At 45.2% G+C, this 26,119-nt stretch overlaps 2 protein-coding genes across 2 annotated transcripts in view; one reads left to right on the plus strand and one right to left on the minus strand.

The window, feature by feature from the left end:
• The window catches only part of ERP44 (endoplasmic reticulum protein 44), a 42,003-nt gene extending 39,692 nt beyond the window's left edge, over nt 1-2,311 (minus strand). Inside the window, exon 1 of the mRNA XM_048510424.1 lies at nt 2,103-2,311. Coding sequence (XP_048366381.1) covers nt 2,103-2,153 — 51 coding nt within the window. The 5' untranslated portion in view covers nt 2,154-2,311. The remainder of the gene's footprint in view (nt 1-2,102) is intronic.
• A 130-nt stretch (nt 2,312-2,441) lies between these two features.
• INVS (inversin) overlaps nt 2,442-26,119 on the plus strand; it is a 119,813-nt gene continuing 96,135 nt past the window's right edge. The window contains exons 1-3 of the mRNA XM_048510425.1: nt 2,442-2,561; nt 7,022-7,153; nt 16,661-16,827. Of these exons, the coding sequence (XP_048366382.1) occupies nt 7,051-7,153; nt 16,661-16,827 (270 nt within the window). The 5' untranslated portion in view covers nt 2,442-2,561; nt 7,022-7,050. The remainder of the gene's footprint in view (nt 2,562-7,021; nt 7,154-16,660; nt 16,828-26,119) is intronic.

The raw sequence follows: 26,119 nt of genomic DNA on the forward strand, positions 1-26,119 counted from the left end.
AAAAGATTTTGTTTTGTAGTCTGGTGTAAATACTAAATGTCAAATGGTTAAATAATGAGCTTTGAGGAATTCCGTTCAACTTTGGCCTACCATGAAAAGCTGGCAATTTATTCTGACACTATTTAATCTCTTTGGCAGTTTGGGTTGCTTGTAACGATATGTTAGTGATAATTCAGCAAGTATACTTTATGCTCATGGGGGTGCAAATCTCACACTTTCAGGTTAGGTAGATTTGCATTCTTCCCCAGTTTGTTGCAAGCATGATTATCATGACAAGTTTTTTGAATGACATACTGCTTTAATGGATCTTTAGCCAACAGCAAGAGAAGTTCCATGACTGCCACAGCAGAGAGAGCTTTAAGCATGGCGTCCAGGAACCTACTCACCTCGACACTCTGTTTATTAAAAAAAAAGTATAAAATTAGTATGTTGATTTTGCTTAGTGAGAAAAACTAAAATAGTACCACTCAATTTATATAGGATTTTCCATTCTAACAAACTTCAGTTTTTTGTAATCGTGACATTATGATCCTCAAAACCATTTCCTGAAAGCATGAAACAGTGAAATCAATGGAACCTGAATTCTCAATACACCTGCTTAGAAGCTCATGAAAGGTTCTATTTCCACTTGGAAAGCACAAAGTCCAAAGAACCTCCTTTTACAGAAAAATGCACCCAAGTTTTCAAGATGGATCTATTTTTCCCAACGGACCTCCGAGGACCACTGTTTTACAACTCCCTTTTTAGAGTGTTGTGGGTTTTCCGAGTTGTAAGGCTGGGTTCCAGTAGCATTTTCTCTTGACATTTCTCCTGCATCTGTGGCTGGCATCTTCAGAGGATCCTCTGAAGATGCCAGCCACAGATGCAGGCGAAATGTCAGCAGAAAACGCTACTGGAACACAGCCATACAACCTAGAAAACCCACAACATCTTAGTGATTCCGGCTGTGAAAACCTTCAACAATACATTCTCCCTTTTTGTAATCAAAGCTTGAAACTTATTTTAAGATCTACTCTACTCTTGAATATTCCACCTCCACATAGTCTTTTGCCAAGGATGAAGTTTTTCATGGAAACAACCTGTGCAACTCTGTGTTTTCCCATGGCCCAAATTTCTTAACAACACAGCTGCAAAGTCCACAGAAGAGATACAGGCAAAGGCACAAGTCTTCCTTAAGTCACAAAGGTCAAACAAGGCTGACGTGGATATTGCAGGTGCACCTTCTTTGAGAAATGGAACTCAGCAGGTTCCCTGCACCACTCTTAAGACTCCATTTTCCCGATGTGACCAAGCCTGTCCTTTCTGGCAGTTTCAAACAAGCACACGTACACATTGTGCCTTTTAGATGTAACGCAACAGCCGGACCAGTCCCAGGATAGAAACCACTTCAGTCGCGCATCTCAGAACACAAAATTAGTGAAAGAGACCGAAAACTGTGCTGATACTGAAAACAGTGGGTTTTATTTGGGTGTTCCACATGCTAAGATGCTTTCTGTCACATTTTTGTGTTGTTCAGACGTAAATGGAAGCTTCTCAGAGCCAGGTATCGAATTCACACACATGAAAGCCGGGAGATTGAAAGAACTTGGGATGGCAGGACTGGGAAAGGGCTCCACTTGTGGCTTAATCCCCATCTCCAGCCCGGCAGGGTGGAAACGGCGTGAGGCAAAGAACATGTGTCAGAAAGCTCCCGAGGGCCAGCCCTGGGACAAAGGGCGGCACCAAAGGCCCACACCCTCAAGACAAACATCCCCCAAAAGCCCCGCACAGACACGTGTCTCTCTTCCACACGTTTCCCGCCAGGATGGAGAGGGGGGACTCGAAGGAGGGCAAAGCGGAGGCCACAGAGGAGTCTCTTAAGGCGGGGGGGGGGGGCTTCTCGAGGATGCCCAGCCTCCGGCTACCGATTCCGGGGCAGCCTATCAGGCTAAGCCACAACAGCCACTGGGGCGGCCGACACAGCCGGGCCACCTGCCTCGCCCCGCCCCCCCCGACCGGAGGACCCCCAACCAACCGTTGCCCCCCCCCCGACCACCCCATTTCTCCCCACAGCCCCCATTCCGCGGGCCCGTCCTCCCCACCCTCCCCGCCCCCCGACTCACCAACAGGAGGAGAAGGCGGCCGGGCTCGGGGAAGATGGCGACGGCTCTCATGGCGGAGGCTGAAGGGGAGGGGGGCTCCCGGTCTCCTCACTCCGCCGGCCTCTGAGGAAGCTGCACCGCGGCGGGCGAGTCGCACCGACGGGGAAGGGAGGAGCCCGGCCTCGCTTGCACCCCTACCGCCCGCCCTCTGGCAGAGGCTGAAGCGCACACTTCCGGGTTCTCGGGGGCGGGGCTGTCAGGGAGGCACGCCGGGAAGTGTAGTTTTTTTTTTTAGCAGAACGGGTTTGCCCTGTCCACGGTTAGACGAGCGACACCTCCGGCCACAGGTGGAACGACACCCCTGCCTGCGCCTGCCGCGAAAGAGCGGGCAAGTTTCTGGGATGGGGGAAACTTTCGGAGTTCCCGTCATGCACCGGGGGTTGACCAAAGTGGGGCGAGACGCGTTCGGAGGCGGCTGAGGTAAAATAGGCGGGAGCGGAGCGGAGGTGGGTGGTGGTCTGGGAACGATTCCCTCTAGGTCCCCTCAGGACTCCGGCCGCCCTATGGCGGCTGCCACCGTCCGAAGTCAGGGCGTCGCACTTTCCCGTTATTCCGGCGGGGGTCGTCTGCCTTGGTTGCATCTTTCCGGGCGGTGGTTAGGCCAGGATCTGGCGAGACCTGGGTTCGAATCCCCTCTTCTGCTGTGAGAGGTTGGCTGGCATAGCTTTCCTCAGGCTGATTCGGGATTGGGAAATTTCTGGAAATTTGGGGAAGGAGTTTGGAAGGGTATAAGGCAGGGATGCAGGAGCAGAGTAAGATGTTGCTTTCTCACCAGGGCTGCCAACTCTGGGTAGGGAAACTCCTAGACAACAATGATAAAACAATGTTGTGGGTGGGGCCTGAGGAGGGTGGGGTTTGAAAAGGAGAAGTGGTGGCGAACCTTTGGCACTCCAGATGTTGTGGACTACAATTCCCATCAGCCCCTGCCAGCATGGCCAATTGGCAGGGGCTGATGGGAATTGTAGTCCATAACATCTGGAGTGCCAAAGGTTTGCCACCATGATGCATTCCTAGCTCAATGCAGTTGCTACAAAATATATGGGCGGTGATTGTATCTGGTTGGTTGAGATGCATTCCTGGCTCAATGTAATCGCTACAAGATATACCCTGTTTCCCCAAATATAAGACATCCCCAGAAAATAAGACGTAGTAGAGGTTTTGCTGAAGTGCAAAATATAAGGCATCCCCCAAAAGTAAGACGTAGCAAAGTTTTTGTTTGGAAGCACGCCTGACAAACAGAACACGGAAATATAAGACATCCCCTGAAAATAAGACATAGCGCATCTTTGGGAGCAAAAATTAATATAAGACACTGTCTTATTTTCAGGGAAACACGGTATGTATTCAGCCTGCTATATGTTACCACTGCTGTAATGGGACATTCTTCCCTTGATCTCTTCTTTATGGTTTCATACGCTTTGTAGATAACAAGGCTTACCCCGACACCTTCTGCTCCCATGGGAAATGGGATGTTTCCATTGCTCTGTGGGGGCAGGAGGTCAGGTGGCTTTAGAGATAAAGCCACCTGGGGAGAGGAAGGGAAAGGAGTTTGTAAGCCCCTTTGAGTCTCCTTACAGGAGAGAAAGGTGGGGTATAAATCCAAACTCTTCTTCTTCTGTCGCCAACCTTGGGGCGTCTCAGCTTTGAAGTAACTCTTTCTCAAATTCTTTGGGAAAACAGGAGGGGGGATTGTTTCTGAATAAAGGGGATAGCAAAAGCCAAGTTCACCAGAACTGCTTTTTACAAGCTGGGTGCTTCGTTGCCTATCAATAAAGGCTGCTGATCAACAACCCAGAGTTCATTTATTGTTTCAAGGTTCGAGACCTAACAGTCCACTTTCCAAAGTAGTTATTTTCTCTGTCATCTGGAGACAAATTATAATTCTTGGAGGTCTTCAGACCCAACCTGGAAATTGGCAACCCCGTGTCCCCTTTCGCCACAAGAAGCTGGGAGGGTCACCATTTGGAATTGTTTTGCCTCAAAGGCCAAGACACCTTTGATCACACCTGGCTTGTAAATGGCTAGGCTCGGAAGGGATTTGAATCCACATCTGTGGTCGCCAAGTCTAGTATCCTGGCAGTGGTGCCCTGTTATGCCTGGCGAATGAAGACTGCTTGTGTGTTTGATGGAAATGTGAGAGCTTGTTCTTGGATTCGTTAATTGTATCAGGATGCACACATATCCGTAATACAGTATGGTGGAAACTCACCTTAATTCACAAATATACATGCAAATATTTAGTGAAGTTGGAACAAGTCAGGAATAAACTGATAAATCCTAGACAACATTACTGCTTCTTTGGGGGTTTTTTACAACTCAGTCCTAACCTTATTTTCCTCAGAAGTTAGTCCTACGAATGGAAATAGGGTTTCCATTCCAAGCCTGTATGTTTAGGATTGCAGTGTAAATAATGTAGATAATCCGTAAATTTTAAAAGAGGGCAGGGTTTATTTATTTGGAAAATGTGTACGTTACAAGGAGACCACATTTGCACAAACCACAGAGACCTTGGAACGTTTATTTTTCTTTGGTATCTGAAGGAATTTGCCTTTTAAATTTGAATAGCAATCAAAACCAATGCTGTGAGCAACCTGAAAATGACAATGTATTTTATCTTCCTTTTTACTTTCTCCAAGTTTTTGATTGTTATTTTGAGAACAGTCACATTGTAAAGTGTCATAGTGACATTGAAATAAGCTCAGGCGAACAATAGACGAATGCCTCCAGCATCATAGTCTTCAAAGCTTGAGGCACAGTTGGCATTTGGAACCTAAATAGCATTTAAAATTTTACTGGATCAGGGAACAGATCTGCCCACAATTAATGATCTTAAATCTAACAAAGCACCTGCTCCCGATGGCATCCCAGCTGAAATCAATAAATTGTTCATCGATTAATGGTCTTCCCTATTAGCCACCCTATTCACTATGGTGAATAACTCGGGTCAGGTCCCTTCCTCTTGGATAAATGCCACTATTATCCCCTTGGTTAAAAAAGGTGATCACAATCTGCCAGTTAACTATAGACCAATCAGCCTTTTGGTGGTTTCTGGCCAATTGTATGCCAAATTACTACGAAATTACTACTAGGACACAGGCTGCATTAGATTCTGGAACAACTAGAAAGTCAGCTCTTAAAGAAATGGTGATCCTCTTACCACAGATTCTATCCACCACAATTAAGTGGAGAAAATAGTGCAATTATGATAAGCATGTGGAGAGGTATTTCTCTAATTGCTGACTTGTCTCTTTCTCCTTCTGGTAGGCCACAAACTGGACTCAAAAAGTTAGGCAATTGGGCAGATGGCTAAAACTTTTCCTGCCCTGAGAGATGCAGAATGGCTTTCTATGATGGAAGGCCCTCTCTGGGTTCCAGGGCCATATTATCCATAAGGCTGACTCATCTATCTGTCTATCTGTCATATCTAATCTACTCTCATAACTGTTATACATACACTCACAAACACTGCTTACTGGTTCCTTTTTTGTCAATACCTCTATTCCAATATTCAGGCGAGAGTAATAAAAGGCAGGAGATCATTCATTCCAGTTCGTTTCTTCTTCTTCTTCTTCTTCTTCTTCTTCTTCTTCTTCTTCTTCTTCTTCTTCTTCTTCTTCTTCTTCTTCTTCTTCTTCTTCTTCTTCTTCTTCTTCTTCTTCTTCTTCTTCTTCTTCTTCTTCTTCACTTCTATGAAATATTTATTGTTCTAAACTTTTCCACTTACCTGTGGAATGTTGTAGAATCCCTGTGTTCCCTTTTTGTACAGCCATGTACTGAACCAGCAATTATTATGGAAGAAAACTGAGAAGTACTCACTTGTAGTCAGCTGAGATTTGTTTTGAGTCAATGGGGAGGGGGACAGTGGGCCAATAGCATGTTAGCATCAGAGTTGTGACATCATGCTGCCACCTCACTTATACACTTTCATGAGCAACAGTCTAGTTGTGACCTTGATTGTGTATGCTCGAACATTTCCAGGTGCCATTGGGATCAGTTGTAGCGGGGTGAAAGATCAAAGTGTCGGAAGGGGCCCAGTGGCAGGATGCACGGCGTTTCATCATGTGGGGGGCACCGGGCCCCGCCAAGCTAGTCACCAGGGCCACATTCTGGCTCCCACTCCCCCACCAGGGTTTGCTGGGGAGGGCAGGAGCCTGCCTACTGTCGGGGTGCCCACCCAAGCCGCATGCTGCCAAGTCCCACCCCCCCTGGCCTCCCTGCAGGCTGGCTCCTGCCCTCCCCAGGCCCTGGAGAGCCTGCTGCAGGAGGCTGGATGAACATATGTTAGGAGTGCTGTGATTGTGTGTTCCTGCATGGCAGGGGGTTGGACTTGATGGCCCTTGGACTTGATGGCCCTTGTCTCCTGACAACAAAAACGTTCTCCCAGAGTTTTATTCTTCCCACTGCAGTTTATCGCCATGTGGTAGAATATTTTTGAATCAGGGATTTGTCTCATCACTGAATGCCTTGCTTATCTCTCCCCACAAATCCTGAAAAAATATGCGTCCTGTTAAGTTTAACATTTTCAGTGCAGTCATTTAAATGATATCCAAGCATGTGTAAGGAACGGGAAATAGATGTCCACTTGCATTAGAATTAGAGCAGTGATTCTGGTTTGACGTCTGTCTTTGAGACAGTCCCGTCATTGTGTAAAATTCATCTAAAAGACTCAGGCTTTTTAAAATTAAAAATTAGAAAAGGCAATGCAATCTTCAGTAGAGCAAGTGGGTTTGTAAAGGTCTAACTGCTTAAAATGGCAAAATTCACATAATGAAAATCTGGTAAGAACAGCTATGTTGACACCAAATCCAACCTCAAGTAAATCAAACTGCTTCTTCCTTTCTGGAAAAAGTTCCACTCTAATTATTACTATATTCTCACAGGCCTGTTCTGGGAACTCTTGAAGAGGAGTATGAATGTTTCTGAGACTGGGTTCAGCGGTTCTTCACTAGCATCTCAGGTTCATGCTGCTGCTGTTAACGGACACAAGAGTACTCTTCTAAAGCAAATCGCAGGTAAAAGAAATGTTCCTTTTGAGGCTGGGCCCAGTGTGGCCTTTCCTTTGTTTTGGGGGCTCCCTGTCTAACTGTTCTTGTTTGACTGTAGGATGGGAGGACTGGTTTTAATAACAGGGAAAATAGGCTTGGCTGTGCCTGAGTCTATTATTGTACAGCCATGATATTAGTTGAATGGTTCAGATGGCTTTGTTGTGTAAGCCTTCTATCATTAGAAAGCCTAAATTTTTTTCTTCATAATAAAATCAGCTTCATTTATCTTATCAGTATGGAATGCAACATGCAGGGTTTACTTGGTAAATGGTACAATTTGGCCAAAATTCAAAAATATCTGGCTAGGATTGGTTGAATTATAAAGAATTCTTTTATTCTTTTATTATTATTATTTTATTCGGCTTAATAAACCGCCCAACCCCCGAAGGGCTCTGGGCGGTGTACAATGAGACATAAAACAAATACAGTATAAGGTCTCATAAATAGAATATAACGATAAAACATTAAAATTCATTAAAATACATTATAGCAGCAATTCCAGAGATTACAAATAAAAATACATGCCCAGATGCATGCACAGATTTTAAAAGTTGCTTTAATATACATTCACCTCTGTTTCTTATGTTTCTGTGCCCAGCCAAAGCAACTTGCCCAGGGCTCTGTATTTGGACATCACAGCAAACTGAAGTTGGACAAAACAGGAAGCTTTGGGTCACATGAGCGAATGAGGGAGGACTCATGAGAGCTGTGCCACAAGCAGAGGTCTGAGCTTGGAGGCAATTTTAAAAACAGCAAAGTAGAGTACATGAAATATAAATACTTGCATTATAGGGAAGAGATCCAGAGGTGGGATCCAGCAGGCTTTCACAGGTTCTCAAGAGTAGGCTACTAATTATTTGTGTGTGCCGAGAGGGGATTACTAATTGGTGATTTTGCCACGTGATTTTTGCCTTAGTTACGCCCCTCCTCTCAGCAGTAGCGCGCAGAACTTGAAGCAGTCTAGCAGGAGGTGCACCGCCGTGCGTGGCAGCCTGCGCCTGCGTGCATTCGTTTCCCGCCCAAGGACCGGCGCAGTGGCTGCGTCCTTGCCACAACCCCGCCCAGGAATGCCCCGCCCCCGGAATGCCCGCCCACGCCCCCATCGTGCCCCGCCCAGCCCCATTGGCGCTACGCCACAGTTTGAATCCCACCACCATGGGAACCTGTTACTAAAATTTTTGGATCCCACCACTGAAGAGATCTAATTGAGGTATCAGAAAGAACTCTTCTGGCTTCCAATCGCAAACCACCGTACTCCCCTAAAGTGTTAGAGTCCACCTCTTTAGTACTTCATTGAAAGGACCAAGGCATGGGGTGAGAGGATTAGATTAGAATTTGCCCAGATCTGGACCGTACGTAGAACTCAGAGTTAATCTCTGCTCTCTTGGTAGAACATGAAACATGGAATCCAAGGAGTTTAGGTGATATTTGAAACTGAAGATTCTTAACAAAAGACTTGGCTACATTTACCAGAAATTTTAATGCAAAATTGACACTGTGGGGGAACTTGATTTAAGAAAAGACCTTATTCTGGGAGAAATGGTAGGACATGTCTGACTTTGTTCTGTTCAATATACTTACAGATGTACACCCGATACATGGATACAGGTTTAAACTTACAAAGAAATCAATTTATTATGTTTTAGTTTGAAATGGATACATATTCAAAGAAATTAACATGGTATATTTAACAGTTTAGTTTTATTCATTAACAAGGAGAGCTGAAGTGCAGACAAAGTTAAAACATAGAGTAAAAAGCACTCAAACTGAAGGACGAAAAGCAAAAAATATGAATGCTACTTGAGGTAACAAGATTAAACCTTGCGTAGCATTCATGTCTTTTGCTTTTTGTCCTTCAGTCTGGTTGAGTGATTTTTGCTCTGTGTGTTAGTTTTATTTGTTGACAACTTTTAAAAAATGTTTTTAACAGGCTTTAATTTTGCTATATTTTATTCTTCACAAAAATGTGTTTTGAGAGCATGTTATAGAAATGTTAAATAAGCAGATGTACAACTAACTCTCTGAAATAGCATCCAATGCATTGTTGTGTCTCAAGTGTGTGTGCGAGAGAGAAAATTTATGTGTAGGAGGAAGTGGCGGTGATTCCTATCAAGTAACCTCTTTTCCCTATTGGTCAAATATGAAAATGTTTTCTGCATGCTTAATTGCTTTGCCATGTAAGCCAGATGTGATTTCCACTTTAGGGCTGTGCTTCCTCCAGTGATCTGACTCTGCATGTAATATGCGGCCGCTGTCATGTTCAGCTGATTTGCAGTGTCATGAGCCACACTAAGACATCGCAAACGAGCTAATATTGCTTGTAGCAAGAGCAAGCCAGGATATTCTGTCTGCCCCTATCCTCCCCTTGTACACAGTGTCCGGATTGACCTCTTCCTTGTTCAAAGAGAACTGGAATGGCCTGCATTCTGATGATTGCAATGATTATGAAACCATGATTTTGTATGCCATTTATACTGAGACTGTATGGTTAGGTAAAGCTTAGGTAAAGTTATGAAAGGCTATGACAAAGGGCCTACTGCTTTGTGGGGGAAGTCTAAAGCTTGACTTCAGGGAAGCTGCTGCTCGGGGAGCACATGCTGGAGCATTGCCCTTTTAAGAAAACCATAGAGACAGGCTGCCCCAAGCAGCAGCTTCCCTGAAACCAAGCTTAGAGCCTGCAAGAAAGAAAGCGTGAGTTAGTGAGGGGGACGAGGCATTCTCTGTTTTGCTTTCTCCTGCCTTCAGCCGCTTTCCCTCTCCCCAGATTCGCACACGCCCGCCTCGCCCCTCCTTAAAAAGCCTCCCAAAGACTTCTGGGGCGCTCCTTTCCTCCAGCTGTGGCTCCTTTGCCTTCTCAGCACCCTGCCTCCTAATGGACCTTTCCCACCCTTGACTTATACATAAGTCAATAAAATTTCCCAGTTTTTTTTAGGTATTATTGGGTGCCTCAACTTATATGCGGGTCGACTTATACGCAAGTATATACGGTATGTTGAGCAATAAAATTAGAAAAGTTGGAATGGAAGCAGGTGAAACCAGGTAGTATAGAGTGGCAAAGGGACAGAATAACTATAGAAGCAAGGTAAGGAACCGCCCGTTTGAAGCGGAGGAATGTTCTTTTGATGGACATAGTTAAAAAGAATCTGACTGTGCAAACTGGAGCCTGTTACTTGAGCCGGGATTACTTTCTAAAAGTAATAATGTGTATGGTTGTAAATTTCAGTCACTGTAATTGGTAGATTAATCAAGTGCAGCTTTATTTAATACACAGGGATCAATTCTAATTAGTGGGAGTTTAACGGCAAGTTTCTTTTTTTGTTTCTATTTTCATTCCAATATGTTGAATGAAAATAGAATTAATATTTTTTTTCTTGCTTCTACCAACGTGGTAGCTTTTATTTATTAAAAAAGAATCTGAGCAGAGTTGAGGTTAGGGCAATATTTAGATTTATGTAAAACAGTCCTTACTGAACAGGTCCAGTTAATTCATGTTTCACAGTCATTCTGTGTGAGTTCTGGCTTCTTTTTATGGCACAGCTATTAGGGAGTTTCTAAATGTGGAGTGTAGATACTATTGCCTCTTTAAAATTCCTTCCAACATAGAACACAATAGTAATTCTCTTGTGATGAAACAAGGAAACAGTGGCCATGCCCTAGACTCCGCAGGGTGGAGATTATATCTTACAAGTACTAGGCATCAGGAAATAGAAACAATGTTAACCATACTATTGTCGAAGGTTTTCACGGCCAGATTCAACTGGTTGTGGTGGGTTTTCCGGGCTGTGTGGCCATGGTCTGGTAGATGTTGTTCCTAACGTTTCGCCTGCATCTGTGGCTGGCGTCTTCAGAGGTGTATTACACTGTGTCTAGTGAGAAGGGAAAGTTTAGTGGGGTATATGGTCCATGTCCCAGGGTGGGGAACCAATCAGTAAGTGTTTGGGTGGAACCTGCTATGCAAAGGTGTAATTGAGTGCATTGTATTGTGGATGGGGTTATCAGTCCATTTTTTAAGTACTGGTAGCCAAGCTTTGTGAATTTTCAGAGTCTCTTCTTTCTTGTTGAAGTTGTCTTGGTGTTTGTGAATTTCAATGGCCTCCCTGTGCAGTCAGACCTACCCTGAAAATAAGCCCTAGCATGATTTTTCAGGATTTTTGGAGGATGCCTGAAATGTAAGCCCTACTCCAAAATTAAGCCCTAGTTACAGATTCCCTGGCGCAGCTTCGATTCCTGGGTCAACGCATGGGGATTTACGGGACAGAAAATAAGACATCCCCTGAAAAAAAGTCCTAACGCATCTTTTGGATCAAAAATTAATATAAGACCCTGTCTTATTTTTGGAAAAATATGGTATAGTCCAAGGTTATTCATCATGAAATCAGGATTAGTTTTTAATTATCTAACGTGAGACTGTATATTCATGCAACACTTAAATTCCAATAATTCCACAAATCCTTTATAATGTCATGCTCTTCCAGAGGTTTGCCTAAGATTATTTTGGGCATCTAGAAGATATTACGATAAATGCTGTCCTCAAAACTGTGAATTTGTGTCTGCAGAGATAGTATGCCTCTTCTTCATAGTAAAAAATGTTATAAAATAAACATACAAAGACTTTAATCCCATTGTTCCCATTGTTCCATTGCAAGTCTATGTACACTGAATCAAGCCTTTAAGTGATAAGTTTCAAGGTGTCCAATGAATAGAAGATTTTTTTTGAGTGGAATAGATCTGCACAAGGAGCTCAGGGTGAGGGAAGGGCAAGCAGTAACATTGAAACTGAAACCTTTTGAGCAGACTACTCCACAAGTCTTGGGATCTTTGTGTGTATTATTTTCCCCCTGGAGGAGAAAATCTATAATGACAACAGGCTATAAAAGAGACCCAGTTTAGGAATGAAGTTTCTCAACCTATGGGTTCTTAAATTTGTGCGAGATGCAAACATTGCAGCAAAGAAATGCTTGGCCTGATGGCCTGAATAAAACCAAAGGTTTTATTCATGCAATAATTTCATAATTATCTATCTATGCAATAATTTCATAATTTCACCATGCAATAATTTCATAATTATCTATCTATGCATTTCTAATAGGCTGTTGTGGTTGTTCCGAGCTGGGTAGCCGTGATCTGGTAGTTTTTGTTCCTAACATTTCGTCCGCATTTTGTTCCTAACATTTCATCCGCATCTCTGGCTGGCATCTTCAGAAGCATCTCGCAGAGGCAGGTGAAATGTTAGGAGCAAAAACTACCAGACCCTGGCCGTGCAGCCTTCGACAATATATATTTCTAATAATATAATTAAATCAGCAATTTTGATGTAACTGTAAAATTTATTGGAAAAGTTATGATTCTAAAAACAAAATCTTCACCTGGTTATAAATATTAAGATTATACCAGCAAGAATGAGCAGCAGTGGCATAGTGGCTAAGAGCAGGTGCACTCTGATCTGGAGGAACCGGGTTTGATTCCCAGCTCTGCCGCTTGAGTTGTGGAGGCTTATCTGGGGAATTCAGATTAGCCTGTACACTCCCACACTCGCCAGCTGGGTGACCTTGGGCTTTTCACAGCTCTTCCGAGCTCTCTCAGCCCCACCCACCTCACAGGGTGTTTGTTGTGAGGGGGGAAGGGCAAGGAGATTGTCAGCCCCTTTGAATCTCCTACAGGAGAGAAAGGGGGGAGATAAATCCAAACTCCTCCTCCTCCTCCTCCTCTTCTTCTTCTTCTTCTTCTTCTTCTTCTTCTTCTTCTTCTTCTTCTTCTTCTTCTTCTTCTTCTTCTTCTTCTGTAGAAAACCAGTGTTACTGACTAGAGCAGCGGTGGCCAACCTGTGGTGCTCCAGATGTTCATAGACTACAATTCCAATTGGCCATGCTGGCAGGGGCTGATGGGAATTGTAGTCCTTGAACATCTGGAGCATCATAGGTTGGCCATCCCTGGACTGGAGCTTCATGGAGGTTTTAGGAGCTGAACTGGAGGAGCGTAGGGTTTGATGAGAGGAAGGACTGCAGCGGGTATAGTACCATGCCCTATGGCACCAGTTCCAGAGGAAACTGATCTTTGTTGCTGGACATCAGTTGTACTAGCAGGAGATCTCCAGCCACAACCTGGAGACTGGCATCCCTTTCATGAAGAGAGGCTCTTTCTTCAGTTACTGTAGAGGCATTGTTATCTCCTTCACTGAGAAGAAAAGCCTGTGGGTGCCTTTTCTGTCAAACTCATTGGAAGTGTCTCTGGCTCACTTTGAAATGGACAGATAGAGATTCCATACCTGTCATCAGCAAACAGTTTTGCCGTACAGTGAGTTTGATAAAGTTGAGCTGCATATGGTCTCTTGACTTTTTCCTTATTTCTGGTAACAATGTCCATCTGGACAGATATGTTGGCAGATACTATCTGCAAAATAATTGAGGAGGAACAGTACAGGAAGTTGTGGGAATGTGCACGAATCTTTGCTTAACTTATTTCTGGTGTTGGATTCGGCCCTGCTGTTATGCTCTGCTAACAATGCATCTCGCAGGAAAATTGGCTCTGATATTTAAATATTTAGCACATTCTGTCAGGAATTGTGAAGGGGGTTTGCTAGTCACTAATTAGGTTAATAATGCTAAATGTGTTCTGCAGACTTCATGTTGAGAAGAGAGCAAGGCTTCTTGCTCCGTTGTTACCAAACAGTTTTGCTGAACAGCGAGCTTAACAAAAGTACCGGGAGGAGGAACGGGTTCTGAAATTGTCTCTATTTCTGCTAAGTACCGTGTTTCCCCGAATATAAGGCAGTGTCTTATATAAATTTTTGCTCCCAAAGATGCGCTATGTCTTATTTTCAGGGGATGTCTTATTTTTCTGTGTTCTGTTTGTCAGGCATGCTTACAAACAAAAACTTTGCTATGTCTTACTTTTGGGGGATGCCTTATATTTCGCACTTCAGCAAAACCTCTACTATGTCTTATTTTTAGGGGATGTCTTATATTCGGGGAAACAGGGTATGTCCAACTGTGCGGGTCAGTAAATATGTAATATTTATACATTTAAATATGTGAAATTGTATGAACCTTTCCTTTACTTACTGTTAACTGTGTTGAATTAGCTCATGGGTGCGTCAAAGAGTCCAACAAAGTCACTTACCCACATGGCCTAAAATTAGCTAGGTCTTGGCTTTGCTAGTAGTGAACCTATTTTTTTTAAATGGTCAGCACGAGGTAAGGAAAGTATCTGAACATATGACACGGTGGTAGAGAGATGTACTGTCTTTCTGCTTGGTTCTCGATGTGAATGCATTGGGAGATGGATGCTTTGGGCTCTTTATTTTTCCATTCTGTTCAGCCTACCCAAATTGTGCTTAAGGATCCTCCGAGCCTGTCTACATGTTTATTCCAAGAGTATTCCGTTCTTTTTTTTATTTCTCAGTCTAGTTCAGTAGCTGTGATGTAGCTTGCTATTGTCACGTTGCTTTTCTCCTCTAAAGCAGAAAGTGTACATGAGTTTGTTGCAGCACCGGATCATTACTGACCCATGGGGTGATGTCACACCATAAGCATTTTATGGTCATTGTGCACGCACAACGAAATTTACAGCAGCATTCCTCGATGCACACAATTTCAGACTCACACCCCATCCTCACTTTCCCCTTCCTCCACCCATCCCTACACAGCCCCAAGCACATCAACATGAAGCCGCAGAGTTTAGCCTAGCCACAGCTCTAGAGTAGAAGCTGTCTCTAAGCCTCTTTGTCCTAGTTTTGATAGACCTGTGTATCGTCTGCCGGATGGTCACAGTTCAAAAAGAGAGTGTGCTGGATGAGACGGGTCTCTCAGAATATTTTGGGCTTTTTTTAGGGCTTCTCGGAATTATAGAGTTCTTCCAAGCGAGGGGAGAGGGCGAAGTCGATTAATCCTCTGTGCAGTAGTGATCAACCACTTAAGAGCTCCTCTATCCGGCCACTGTGCAACTGGAAAAGTTCATACACAGATGCAGTAGGTTAAGACACTCTCTATAGCACAGCTAAAAGGCTATCACTTAGGAGTTTTCCATTCAGTTGTTGTTTTTTTTTTTTTTTTCCTTTAAAAGTCTCCAGATAGCTACAGGTAAATTTGTAACTATCTTTGTATCTTTGTACACACCATCACATTGAGCTATTAGGGGGGGTCTGTTCAACTCCTGTGGGTTAGCTTTAGATGTTCAGGGATCATACTTCATCAGCCCCTGCCAGCATGGCCAATTGGCTATGCTGGCTGGGGCTGATGGGAATTGTAGTCCATGAACATCTGGAGAGCCGCAGGTTGCAGACCCCTGTAACTAGGCAGACTATGGCCATTAACACACATGTGGTCTTCTTCTTATTAATGTACATTCCTGTTGAGTTGGATTCTCAGTTGCACAGACTTTTCCCCCTCTTCAGAACTCACTGCACTGTAGATCAGACTCTCCACACAGTTTCAGCCAGGAGAGTGAAGGGAATCAGCCTGCGTGCAGCTTCCTTCGAGTTTTCCCACGCCTCTTTGCCTTCCCCCACAAAACGGTAGTTTCGCCCACTCCTCTGGCCGGCATTTTAGGAGAAGCAGTGGGGCTTTTTGATTTTTTTACTTATATAATGTAGGTCTATCTGTTGCCCATTCCCCCCCCCCCCCAAAAGGTGGCAGGCAACCTTCCCCATTGGAGGTAGCCGAAATAACCAGGAAGCACAGGGAGGGGGGCAGGCAAAATGGCAGCTCAGCCCGACAGGAATACTGTGTAAATGGGGGTGGGTGGGTGGGAAAACCTCACTGCAGAGCCAACAACCTTGGGTAAGTTCTGCTTGTGTGAGGGGGCCTGAATTTATGAATTGTTTGCCATTGCCTTCCCCAATCCTCTACACTTTACCCCCAACCAGCTGGATATTTGAGCCTGGGGGGAGGGGTAATTTCTAAAATGTATTTATTTGTCAAGACATTTTTCCTGCTGGTGCAAGGTGGCTGCTTGAAGGATCCTCCCAATGCTGCTTAGCCTGCCAGTTAATATCTTGTTCCTAAGCCACGTTTTACTTAACCTCCACCCGACTATCCTTTAGGCGCCAGGACAGAACCTTTCTTTTAACACAAGTGTTTAACTGAGGAGTTGAATCTATTTCAATTGTTCTGCGATCTGCTTCTAGTCTGTTTCATGAATACCATTTTAGGCTGCTGAATATTGTTTTATTCCAGTTGGGCACAGGTGGTCCACCTCCGCAGAGTGCTTTTGTCTGGAGCTAGGTGGTTTTCAGCTCATTTAAAAGGCCTGTATTGAGTGAGTGGGAGCTGCTTGCCCCGGAGGAATGTGCTGCACATTGGAGTTCTAGCCCACCCACCACCACCAGGGAAAAGGGTGCAAACAGAAGCAACGCGGAGGGATCCAAATGGGAGAGCTTTATTTTTCTTGTGCACTGTTTGTGTGCTGCAGAAAATGTCCACGTGTAATCAATCTTCCCTAAGCCCAACATTACTACTGACTTTCCCATTGTTGCAGAAAACCCAGATCTGAAAGACAAAGAGGACCAATTTGGGAGAACGCCACTCATGTACTGTGTGTTGGCCGATAGATTGGACTGTGCCGAGGCTTTGCTGAAGACGGGAATAGATGTAAATAAAGCTGATTGTAGCCAGAGGACAGCTCTCCACCTTGCTGCACAAAAGGTAGGGAAGAGATCATCAAAGGCTGGACACCTAGGCCCTGTTCTATAGAACCTTGGTCTGCTTCCCTGTGTGTGTGTGAGTGTGTGTGTGTGTGTGTGTGTGTGTGTGTGTGTGTGTGTATCTTAGTTGGATGTGTTTCTTAAGCAGTAGCCCCATACTATTTCCCCCCTTATACTGCATGGCATGCCAAAACTTACTTAAACCTGAACAGACTTTTAAAACCAACCGCTTGACTTGAGTCATGGAAATTCTGTTGACAACATTTGAAAGTCTTTCCATGTCCAGAAGAGATAGCTACCCGTGTTTCCCCAAAAATAAGACAGGGTCTTATATTACTTTTTGCTCCAAAAGATGCGTTAGGACTTATTTTCAGGGGATGTCTTATTTTTTTTCCATGATTTTGCACTCCCCCATGTGACCAGATCAGCTGCGCCGGGGAATATTATTACTAGGGCTTATTTTTGGAGTAGGGCTTATATTTCAAGCATCCTCCCAAAATCCCAAAAAATCACGCTAGGGCTTATTTTCGGGGACGCCGGGTATCCTAGACAGTCTGAATATGACCTGTTTTCCAGTTTGAGCCCACACCCATTCTACACCAGTCTGACTGTAAGGAAGTTTCATTTATGATATTTATAGGCTGCCCTTCCAACAGCAAAAAAAAAATACAACAATATACCAATATACAAATATTATAAAACAAGAGTTAAAATCCACAGTCAACAGTTTATCCTAAAACCTGTTGGTGAGTGACACTCAGTGTTACAAAATTCATGTTCTCTAGGCCGCAGGCAGGAGGGGAAAAGATGGAGGCGGGGAAGGCCATTCAAGGGCGTATGCGGTTGCTGCCTCAACCATAAGCCTGGCAGAACAACCCGCGGCTCTCCAGATGTTCATGGACTACAATTCCCATCAGCCCCTGCCAGCATGGCCAATTGGCCATGCTAGCAGGGGCTGATGGGAATATTAGTCCACGAACATCTGGAGAGCCGCAGGTTGCAGACCCCTGGAACAGCTCCATCTTGCAGGCCCTGCAGGACTGCATCCGGTTGTTTTCCTTCTGCCCCCTCTCTCTGACTGATGACGGTGAGTGTCGAAGGGCCCAGAGTTGGATAGCTGAGTGACAGCCACCTTGAATGTCTTTGTTTGTGCTCCGGCTGTCCTAATTTGGCACACACATTGGAAGCAAAGTATCCTCCGCCATCCTAGAACGCTTGATAAAACACAGGGGGAGGATGCTGTGCCTTCAGTGCACTGAGCACAGTCCATTTATAACCGTCCTCTTGAGCTATATCTGGAAAAACGTTGAAATGCTTGTGCCCAGCAAAGCGTCGCTGTGAGGAGGCAGGCTGCGCCAGCTCGTGTTTCCATGCAGTCACGAGCAGCGATTCTGGCCCTTTTTGTCCTCTCACAAGTGTGTGAATCGTGAGAACGCTCTTTCTCAGGGGCTTTAATAAAATGGCTAGTTTACACACACAGCCGTTGACAGTATTTTGTGCTCATACAAACGCATTTCATGGGGATAGAACCAGTGGTGGGATCCAAAATTTTTAGTAACAGGTTCCCTCGCCAGCCCGCCCCCCTCAGCAAAGGGGGCAGAGGCGTACCTAGGCAAACCTGAGCCCTGGGCAAAACCTGAGTTGGATTCCCCCCCCCCCCCATGGGCAGCCACCCCACCACAACCCCAAAAATTTATTTTGCACCAGGTCATTTCTAAATCATCAGCACATTATAGAAAATGCACCAGCTCACAAATCTGAACACAGCAATGGTGAAACACACATGCTCTTTGATAGAGACTGGTGAGATAAAAGGTACGAAAGGCTGAGAATCCGTGAATTGCAGTACCTGAAAGGGATTAACCCAGTTCAGGGAGTTACATTATTAGTCGCAATTGCTATATCGAACCTTCACGTTCAAAGGCAGTAGGCCTCTTGGGGAGGCGAGGGCGTGGAGACGGAAAAGCGGACCCAATTAGTAACCCCCTTTCGGCACAGACAAATAATTAGTAACCCACTCTCAGGAACTGGTGAGAACCTGCTGGATCCCACCTCTGGATAGAACCACTGTGAAACTTGTGCACGGGCATGCATTTGTGCATTCTATGTTGCTACATTAAACTTGGGGACAAAAAGAGTTTTGTGCAGTGAACATTCAACACCTATGAGTTTTTTGGTGTTGCTGGAACATCTCTAGCACCTTTGAAGAGCTCATTATTTCTCCCTGTAATCCTTTTTGAAGGTTTCATAATTTTAAATACCGTGAGCGGAAATCTCGTGTTCTAAATGAAAACCTGAACATAACTTTTGTGTGTGCCTGCATGCAAATGACGGCTTAAAATTAGAAGTCCTAATTTTTGTTTGTTTTTGAAAGACCAAGAAGGGGAGTCTAAAAATTAGCGGGCAGTTTTTCTTAAATCGAAAAGAGCCATCATAAAATATCAAGCATTTTAGACAACAGATCAATTAGCAGTAATAGTTTTGCTAGGAATGGTTAACTCAGATCACCACTGGGGCATTGTAGCACTCCTATTCCAGTCGTGTTCCACGCGTTCTACATTCCCATCAAAATCAGGTTATGCTTATTGCTGTGAACTGGATCCTGTTATATATTTATCTAGAAGTAAGCCCCATTCGTTAAAGACATTACTTCTCCCTGCCATTTTCCTTTTCTTCTTTTTTGTATCATAGTATAACTAGCAGTAAAGCCCATTGTGGGAGAAAATGCAAAGGGCTCTAAAAAGTGGGGGGGCGGGGGGGTGGGAGCAAGCAAGCAGTGGCGTAGGAGGTTAAGAGCTCATGTGTCTAATCTGGAGGAACCGGGTTTGATTCCCAGCTCTGCCACCTGAGCTGTGGAGGCTTATCTGGGGAATTCAGATTAGCCTGTACACTCCCACACACGCCAGCTGGGTGACCTTGGGCTAGTCACAGCTTCTCAGAGCTCTCTCAGCCCCACCTACCTCACAGGGTGTTTGTTGTGAGGGGGGAAGGGCAAGAAGATTGTAAGCCCCTTTGAGTCTCCTGCAGGAGAGAAAGGGGGGACATAAATCCAAACTCTTCTTCTTCTTCCCCCCACAGTGGGCTTTACTGCTGCTTTATTCACCCTCCCCCACCCCCCGACCCATTTGCTCACCCACCGGACCACTTGCTTGCTACCATCACAGACACACACACACACCGAAAAAAAATCAATAAACATTTCCTCCATTGGAAAAGTCCTCCTCCTCTGTGTCACACCACCATTAAACTCCCTGCAGACTGACACCGCCTTCCAACCTTCCCATCTGGTCTGGGGGTTCACTCCCTCTCTTTGTGGCCGACTCTTCTGTCATCGCTCGGCCCTGTCTGTTATCACTGGGGCAGGCACAGGAGGTAAGCGGGTCCCCCTGCTCGGTGGTTGGAGAAGGGGGGTGCAGTTGCCCGGCCCAGCGTTGTTCTCCTGCAGCTGCTGGTGGCCTGCTGCCAAGCCAGGCAGGAGGGCGGCTTGCCACCATTTCCCCGCCAGGCCCTGCTTATTCCTGGGTGAGTGGGAAGGCTGACAGGGGACTGGCCAGCCTGCTGCCAGACCGGGAGGGAGGCAACTTGCTGCCACTGCCCGGTCAGATCCAGCTTAGTTTGCGGGGGGAGGGCTTGAAGGGGCCGGGAGGGCTTATGCCCATGGTGGTGAATCTTTGGCGCTCCAGATGTTATGGACTACAATTCCCATCAGCCCCTGCCAGCATGGTCAATTGGCCATGGTGGCAGGGGCTGATGGGAATTGTAGTCCATAACATCTGGAGTGCCAAAGGTTCGCCACCACTGGCTTATGCCAAGCCAGGCGGGTGGCCACTTTGCCACCATTGCCTCGCCACGCCTGTCTTGTTCTTTGAGGGGAGAAGGGTAGTTGGGGACTGGAATGCTGGGATAGAATGCATGGCAGTTGGTTGAAGGTGAATTGTCACCGTGAATTCCATCCTCAGGCAGTTATGTCTTAGGATGAATCACTTTTTGTTATATCTTATCCATGGCATTCCTGAGTGAATCGTTAACTACCAGTTCTTGTAGGAATGAAGAAGCAGTTAAGTGGTACTTTTTCCTTCGCAGCCAAAACAGTGGTTATTTTTAATTTTTGCAATAGTGATGTCATAACTGCCCTATTACAATCTTAAACAATTACAAATAAATACAAATGTGGGTATTATGATGCTGTCATTGTTATATTTCATGGGATTTTAATGTGTTTTTATAGTTGTATTTATTGTATACTGTTGGTTTGAGTTTTGCTCCTGTACACTGCCCAGAGCCCTTTGGGGATTGGGTGATCTATGAAATACAGTAAATAATAATAATGATGAGCCGTGGCTTTGAGCGCGAGGTGAACAGCAGGGAAGCTCCTACGCTCTTGTCCACACACACACAAACAGTACTTATAACTAACACGATGAATGCCGTGGCAGGTCCTGAGAATCCAGGTATTAATCAGTTAAGGTAGAAATAGAGGGAAAGATTTTTTTAAAAGTTTGTATGCCACCTTTCCATCCAACTAAGGTCCCCAAGGCAGGCAACAATCAAAATAATGTTAAAATACAAATAAATATTGTGTCACAGAGGTGTCAGAGGAAGCTACCCTTCCAGAGCAAAAGGATAGGAAAGTACTGGGGAAGGCAGTAGCCGCTTGATGGCCCCAGCCGGAGTGGGTGCGTGCTGCCTCCGGAGATTCTGCCTCCCACCAGGCAGTGTCTAAACCTAGCAGCAGGAAAGGGGGGGTTGCCAACTGAGGCCATTGTCTGGGAGCGTGGGGATCAGAAAGAGCCTCTGGCAAGCCGTATGCAAACTTGATTGGGTTGGGGAAGGCAAGGAAGGGGTTAAGAGAAGCAGAAAGCTTAGAGAACAGCAGCAGGGGGCTGGACTTGGCCAGCCTGGGTGGAGCCCCAGAAATAAAATGGGAAATGTCAGAAGAGAAAGGCGAGCTGGCTGAGATGGCACAGAGAATGGAGGCAGCGGCACCTAAAAGAGGAGCGGGGGCCTGGTAAGTCCTGAGCAGGCCTGGTAGAACTGCCCCATGGCATACCTCAACCCCCTGAAGTTTTAAAGGGGAAAAAAAACAGGTGGATGAAGAGAATTGCCCTTGTGCCGATATCTGTGTGTACTTGGCTCATTGCAATAAAGAGACCTTTGAGGATCTCATTCCGTGGTGGTGAACCTTTGGCACTCCAGATGTTATGGACTACAATTCCCATCAGCCCCTGCCAGCATGGCTAATTGGCAGTGCTGGCAGGGGATGATGGGAATTGTAGTCCATAACATCTGGAGTGCCAAAGGTTCACCACCACTGTCTGTGTGACTCTCTGCTGCCCATGGAAGACATACACAATGTCCTGCTGCCTCCTGGTGGGGCCACAAGTATATTTAAAATATTTTAATTAAATAAAATATATAAATAGACCCACAGAGGGGAGTGCCAATGAGAGTTAGTGAGGGAATACCAAACAAAACAAAGGAGTCTTCAACCTCTGGTAGAGAATAGTGATTCAGAGGAGTTAAAGGAACCTCCTTGGAAAGGGGGTTCCAGAGTTTTGCTCCATGACCAAGGAGGCCCTTTCTCAATTTGCCACCCATCTAGCCTTATTTGGTAGGGACACCTGAAGCAGGACCACTGAAGGTGACTGGAGTGGTCAAGTAGGTTCATGTGAGAATAGGTAGTTCTTAATGCTTGCCCCAGCAGGAAATGGGCAATACCAGCACCTTGAATTGATCCTGGAAGCAAATTGGAAGCCAGTATAGGTGGTAAAAGGCTGGAGTGATATGAATTATATACAGACTCCAATCAGTGGTCTGGCCACAACATTCTATATCAACTATAGTTTCTGAACATTCCTCAAGGGAAGATGCTCATAAAGGACAGTGCTGCAGTCTAATCTAGATGCTACCAGGGCATTCACCACACTAGCAAGATCTTTTTTGCCCAAGAAGGGTTGCAGCTTTCTCATTAACCGAAGCTGGGGAAAGGTGTCCCTGGTCACCACTGCTATTTGTTAGCTGACAAAAAGCCTATGTCTAGTGGCACCACGAGCTTTGAACATTCTCTTCCAAGAGGAATACAACCATGTCCAAAATAAGAGATATTTCAGTCTCTGAGTCAATCCTTCCAACCATCAGTAGCACTATTTTGTCAAGGCTGAGTCTGAAATGGCTTCTGGGTGCCAGGTCATGGTTTCCACAAGCTTCCCTGAGATCTAATGGAAGTAAAGCTAGAGCAGAGTGTCATCCACGTATTAGTGGCTAGTCAGCCCAAATCTCTGGATGACCTCTCTTAGCAGCTTCATATTTATGTTAAAAAAGCATGGGGACGAGACAGAACACAGAAGGTGAGTAGCACTCCCCAAGTACCACACTCTGAAATGTACCTTTGAGGTAAGACCAAAACCACAGCAGACCATTCCTAACCCAGAAAGTGATCCAGAGTGGTACCATGATTGATGGTATCAAACACTGCTGAGAGGTCCAACAGATAATAAGCCCCAAGACACCTTAATAGTTTTGAACATCTGTGCTGGACATCCTGGCACTGCCAAGTTAAATGCGGGGGGGGGGGGGATTACCACTGAACAAGCGTTTTAAAAAAACAGGAGGGCATCCAGGAAAACTGGAATGTGATGTCATTGTTTGAATTCTACATTTGAACTGAATGAATGCATGGTGGCAGTTGTAGACTACAAACATCTTGTGTGAAAGCAATCACTCTTCGACTTCGATGAGGTCAGGTGTCGCATGTGTGGACTTTTAAAGTGGACTTTTAAAGTTGTGATCAAGTGTATGATTTCTGTAACAGGTGAGAAAAGTTGGACTGTGACTAGGCGATTTTTCCAAAATAATGTGTATTCTATCCTGATTAAAGCCTGTCTTTTACCTCTAATGAAATTCTACTTTAATTCAAGCAAGTGATCATTCTCTCCCAGACACTGATATCTCGTGAAAAACTAACATCCTGGGAAATAAAGCCAATTGCCATAAAATGGCTTATTTAACAATAATTGATGAAACTGTTTAAAAGTAACATAAAATATTACGGTAACTTTTTTCACAGAGGATTTTTTTTAAATCTCAAGAACCATATTTTTCTGTAGAAAGTTAACCCGGAATGTAAGATGACTCCCTCCCCCACAAAAAATTACACACACAAAGCATTTATTACTGGACAAAACAGTAACTTGTCTGCAAATGTAAGATGACCCCCTGTTCTTTTGGATGGTGTACCTGGAAAAGAAATCCTAGTCTTGTGTTTGAGTAAATACAGTAGTTCAGAAGATGAATAACACTCCTTTCTGTACTAGTCACCTAAAAGTTTGCAAAACATTTTCAGTCCTCCCCCTTTTACCATGATGTTTGTCTGCACTCACCCCCTCAAAATTATTCATGGCAGCCATGAGGGTCCCCCCCCCTTTTTGTGGTTATTTGTAGAATTGATGCTTCAGTGCTTCCTGGCTGCAATTCTCTGTAGCTATGTGCAGAGGTGGGATTCAATTGGTTCGCACCAGTTCTACCTAACCATGGCATCACTCCAGGGCAGCCACAGATTGGGCTGCCAGCCCAGAGGCATGTGGCGCAATTGGCAGCCCCCCTGGGGTGGTGCCATGGCATGTGGCCTTCGGGGGAGGGACCAGAGGTCTACTGAAGCGCCAGCAGGGCAGACCACTGTGGCAGGCTGCGGTGGGTATGTGGCCCGCCAGGGTGGCCTGCCCTGCTGGCCCTCCAGCAGGCCTCCTGGCCCTCCCTCGAAGGCCGCGCTGCAGTGGCCACCCGAAGCCGCCACCTTCCCTCGCCTCCCTCCAGCTCAACAATCGAAAAGGGTGGCCGGGGGGCGCAGCAGCCAGGTAAGTGGGCGGCCGGGGTGGGGGTGAACCGGTTGTTGATCCAGTTGGATCTTACCACTGACTACGTGTATTTGATGGGTCAAAGTTTTCACCCCAAAAAGAAAATAAAAACACAGAAATGATTAAAATGAAGAGGCAAGGGGGAACGGAGTAAGCTCAGGGATGCAATAAAATGTCAGCAAGGAGGAAATTTGGGGACAGCACAGAGGAGTAGAAAACAGCAGCAGGAAAGTTTTAAATGGGAATTCAGATAAAACATTTCAAGGCTGGAAATAAAACATTTTTGGAACCAACTGGGGGGAAAGATGACTCCACAAAGAAAATGTTTATTTCCTGCCTGAAAACGTTTTGAAAGATTTGTGTGGAAAGAGCCCAGGCCTAGGGAGCACACGCTGAATCGTTTCAAGTTTCGGTTTGCATTTCAGCATTTTTTTAAAAATTAAAATTTTAAAATGTTTTCTTTATTTTACCATTGTATTGTGTGTTGCCTTTTTGACCCTGTTGTTCACCCCTCAGAGCAGTGATGGGATCCAAAAATTTTAATAACAGGTTCCCATTGTGGTGGGATTCAAACTGTGGCGTAGCGCCAATGGGGCTGGGCGGGGCACGATGGGGGCGTGGCCGGGCATTCCGGGGGCGGGGCTGTGGCAAGGATGCAGCCGCTGCGCCGGTCCTTGGGCGGGAAACGAATGCACGCAGGCACAGGCTGCCACGCACGCCGGTGCACCTCCTGCTAGATTTCTTCAAGTTCTGCGCGCTACTGCTGAGAGGAGGGGCGTAACGAAGGCAAAAATCACGTGGCAAAATCACCAATTAGTAACCCTCTCTCGGCACACACAAATAATTAGTAACCTACTCTCGGGAACCTGTGAGAACCTGCTGGATCCCACCTTTGCCTCAGAGCCCTTCGGGGGTTGGACGGTATAGGAAAATTACTAAATAATATTAATTTTAAAATAATTTACCGTTTTATGATGATGATTTGTGCTAAAATTCAGTCACCATCACACTAAATAGTGCTTTCAGGGTGACATTTTCCTCTCGTGTCCTTTGCAGTGAGCAAAATTGTTTTTTTTTGGTGTGTTTTCTGGTTTTCAGAGCATCTGCTTACTTTCTTAAAGATTAATCTGACAAATAGGTCCTTCATGTAGCACTGTGGGTCTTTATCAAACTGTGTGACTATGAAGAAACCCTGTGAGGAGGGCTGTAAGTTACCTTTCCTTATCCATTTGTTGATTCCAAGATGATGGAACAAACTGGGCTTCCATACCTAAACGAAGACATGCGGATCGCCCAGTGCAGTTTTGTTGTCGTCAGACTCCTGTTCACCATTTCAGTACCATTCAGGTAGACCTGAAGTAGCTGTTTGGGAACCCCTTTCATTACAGATACAGACATCTGAGAGGAAGGAACATCCACATTCAAAGCATTTTGAAAGGA

This window comes from Sphaerodactylus townsendi, linkage group LG11, assembly GCF_021028975.2.
Source record: "Sphaerodactylus townsendi isolate TG3544 linkage group LG11, MPM_Stown_v2.3, whole genome shotgun sequence".
Classification (NCBI taxonomy): Eukaryota; Metazoa; Chordata; class Lepidosauria; order Squamata; family Sphaerodactylidae; genus Sphaerodactylus; species Sphaerodactylus townsendi.